Genomic DNA, 3,762 nt, shown 5'->3' with positions numbered 1-3,762 from the left:
AAGAAGGGTCTAGGCCCAAAACGTCAGCTTTCCTGCTCCTCTGATGCTGCTTGGCCTGCTGTGTTCATCCAGCTCTACACCTTGTTAGCTCTTAGAATTATTTCACTAATGTTGCAAATATAAACGAAATTTGCGCTCATTGAACTTTAAAATTGACTCTTCTTTAGTGGATTCAGAAGCACAATACAAAAGTTACTAAAGTAAGAACTATGCAAATTAGAATTATTCCCAATTGCAACCAAAATGTTACATTCTGCAACATCGGATGATGTGTAAGTACATTTGGGTTTATTTCAATACAGTAAGCTAAATCAGTTGAGAAAATATAATGTTTAAAATTATGATTTAATATTCAAATCAAACCTCTGAATCTCTTCATTAAATGAAATCATTTTGTTTTCTTAAAACAACAGTAGTAGTCTTTTGTCCATATTAATAGTAAAAATATATTCACATATATCAGTCAAAATTATAAGGCCGGTACATATTAAAGAATCATATAACAAAATTATCATTAGAAAATGCTGGGTATATTTTATTGAGAGAAATTAATCTTCCAGATGCTCAAAAACTTCAACAGGAAAGGAGAAGTAAGTGTGGCTGAATGTTAAAAGATTGGCCTTTCACATCTAGAATTAGGTCTCACCGGACTTGAAATTTTTGGACGTTACTCTCACTGAAAAAGTCTGAAGTAAAGTGTATTTATGTCTTTTTGATCTAATTCTTCTTAAATTTATTCAAAAAATCTTGCTGATTTGAAACTTACATCAAGAGGCTTGAGGATATGGAGATGAATCAAACACACTATCAGCTTGACTCGGATGTCTATGGGGACCGCTTCTGGGATCTGACAGTTGTAAGTAATATCTAAACTCGATAAAGCAGACAGAAGAAAATGAAATACCTTTTGACTGTTTCATTTCTCCTACATTTTTCATTTTTCACTACTTTCTTCCTATTTCAAATGCCAAAGCAGCATACACTAGATTCAGGCCAAGGTTACTAAACTAGAGAATCAAGCTATTTCCAGGCTATTGATAACATTGTGTCCACTTGTTTCTTGTAGTCACAATTAACTTACCCTTCAACCTCCTAACAATTATCAGCAGTACAGCCAAAACTGGAGCCTTAAGACATACTATTCAAACGTGTTTCAGTTCATTCACAGACCATTATACCCTGAAGTATCTTTCTTACCATTCCCAGCAGTTCCATGGCTTGATGTCTGTTTCTTTGAATCACGCTTTATTTTAATCCTCTTTTTCATTCTGTAAAGTGCTTTCAGTTTTTTTCTACATTAAGGACGCTATGCAAATAGAAATTGATGCTTAACTGTCAGAATTTTTTTGTCTGGCTCTCCAAGCCACTTAAAATGCACTATTATTTTAGAAGTTCAAGCAGCAACTGAATTTCCATCTATTTTATTTCTGATTTCAGAATAACAGCAAGTGAATATAGGGTTAAAATTGTGCCAGAATTTTTGGTATTTTCTATGCAAGTAAAAATGCAGAACAAATATATTAATTAACTCAAGTAGTGCTTCACAAAAGAGCAATTATCTATATGTAAATACTTGAATTAGATACAATTTTACATAAGAATCAGACGCACATAGAACAGTGCCTTTTACTAAAGTGCACCGCTCCAAAAACTAATGCTTTTGCATGCCAAAAATGCTGTACCACATTGTTATAAATATAATAGAAGCACTGAAAGAAAGCCACATCATATGATGAGAAAACATTTTCAGAAACCATCAAAGATAGCAAGCACAGGAGTCATAAATGAGCAACCTAAAGCAAGTTAGGACACAGCCAGCAAAGTATTGGAAGACCTCAAGTTCACAAACCGGCAGGAAGTGAATTGGAATAGTCAAGTCTAAAGGCAACAAAAGCATGAATGAGGTTTCAGCAACAGATGAGCTAACCAGAGAGACAAAGTCAAACAATGTCGCAGAGGTGGAAGCAGGTGGTCTTAACGTAGATGCAAATATGTAGTTGGAAACTCAACTCAGGTCAATATGACACCAAGATTGAGAACTGATTGGACTAGTTTCAGACTGTTGCCAGGGAGTCGATAGCTAGGGAATGGGGCTTGGCAAGGGGAATAAAACAATGGCTTCAGTCTTGATCCAGTTCACAACTACTTTACCTATGAACCACAAGTGGTTTACAGAACAAAATACTTTTACCTTCCGCAGATTCTTCTAAAAGATCTTGTTTGATGGCAACTTTTTCAACCACAACTTCAGTAAACTTAGTTATAACCTATAAAGCAAAGAAAATTAGAACAGTTACAATGAAATTCATCAAAGAAGTGATAACATCTTCAAGTTATGTTTATTCATATCTCACTTCTACAGTTCAAGAACTTGTCAGCAGCAAAAATTGTTGGTCACAGAAAAGGAAATTAATTCTTCCTTTAGTAAAGGGGAGAAGGAAGCAAGTAATTTTTTTAAGCAGATGTTCGCAGAGGGAGAAAAATTTAAAAGGGACAATTCAAGAAGTAGGGGGGTGAAGTAATTGTCAGAAAACTAGCTTGCATGCAAAAGAAAAGGAAGTGTGGAAAACAGTACACACTAGGACAAATCTTGGCTGGTAAAGATACCCCAGGTAGGACAGACAAAGATAAAAGCAAAGTACATTACTATAAATGCTAGAATCTGAAAACAGAAAGTACTGGAGAAATTCAGCAGGTCTGGTTGTATTTGTGGAAAGAGAAATAGTGCAGTCTCTACACTGGTGGCAATAAATTCTGACTGGGTGACTCAAAGTTTTCAAGTTACAAAGTGATTTCTTTAATAGATACCTTATGCTATCTCGGACAAAAGCATTTCACACCAGGTTTCTTCAGAAGCAGCAAAAAAGCTCTATTGATTGTAGTACACACACATCACTTCAACAAGAACCATGAAAAGTTATCTAATTTATGTAACTTAAACTATACCACGTCAAAACCCCAACCATACACACACCCAATCATGATTAAGAGAGATAAATGAGAAATAGTTTAACATATATACTACAGATTTAAAAAAACATTGACAGAATTTTGTCTACCCTGTCTATCAGAAGTCCAGACTACAAAGTGTAAAGTTCTTTTCCTCTCACAGTCCTATTCATTTTTACAACAAAATGACATTGTTGTCTGCACAGCAATATCTGTGCTTCAAATCAATGGTCGATTAGATGGACTTGTCTTTTCTTATATGAATTATTTAGTTTTTTTTAATACGAATATACTTTTTGATATTTTTTAGTAATAGCTTAAGAACTACATACTTCCATCAGGACCAGCCAAATGTATACCACAACCCTCTGGAAGCGACTTCAAGTTCCTCAATACAAGCTATTCTCGGAGGTAAGACTTTCATTTACCACTTCCTGGCTGTGAATGCTTCAGTACCTTATTATGGTTGCCTTCTCAACACTTGCAAGTAATCTTCTAGGTGCTTTCACTTGTCACAAGACTTTGCAGAAATACCTATAGATTTTTCTACTAAGGCAATCTTTTAAGTTTTTTCTCCCCTCATTAAATTCAAACTAAGATTAAGCCCTCCCCACTCCACAACATCAGCTTTTTCTCTGCATACAATACAGGTTTCTGTAATTTACTTTGGCCATCTTCACTTGCTGAGCTGCAAATTGCATACAGTCAGTCCAATCTGCAACCAACTCTTTTAGCAATATCCAGATAATATGAAATCAGGAAACCTCTTCAAGTTCTACCCATGTTCATGATGACACAGCACACATTGGAATG

General features: G+C 35.1%; 1 protein-coding gene across 3 annotated transcripts in view; it reads right to left on the bottom strand.

Annotated features, from left to right (window-relative positions):
• Positions 1 to 2,275, bottom strand: part of gtf3c3 (general transcription factor IIIC, polypeptide 3) — a 22,779-nt gene extending 20,504 nt beyond the window's left edge. For 2 of the 3 annotated variants that reach the window (XR_007261368.1, XM_048593162.1), the window contains exons 1-3: positions 2,192 to 2,275; positions 1,198 to 1,306; positions 767 to 867 (exon numbers count right to left, since the gene is read on the bottom strand). Coding sequence is in view for 1 of the 3 variants with exons in the window: in XM_048593162.1 (XP_048449119.1) it covers positions 767 to 867; positions 1,198 to 1,267 (171 nt within the window). In the remaining 2 variants the exon portion in view is untranslated. The remainder of the gene's footprint in view (positions 1 to 766; positions 868 to 1,197; positions 1,307 to 2,191) is intronic. The other variant, XM_048593163.1, reaches the window with a different exon arrangement.
• Positions 2,276 to 3,762: the final 1,487 nt, after the last annotated feature.

This window comes from Rhincodon typus, unplaced genomic scaffold (genome assembly GCF_021869965.1).
Source record: "Rhincodon typus isolate 14 unplaced genomic scaffold, sRhiTyp1.1 hic_rhity00002417, whole genome shotgun sequence".
NCBI classification, from domain to species: domain Eukaryota; kingdom Metazoa; phylum Chordata; class Chondrichthyes; order Orectolobiformes; family Rhincodontidae; genus Rhincodon; species Rhincodon typus.
Note: the sequence above shows the minus strand (reverse complement) of the source record. Positions and strands in the feature narration are given on the sequence as shown.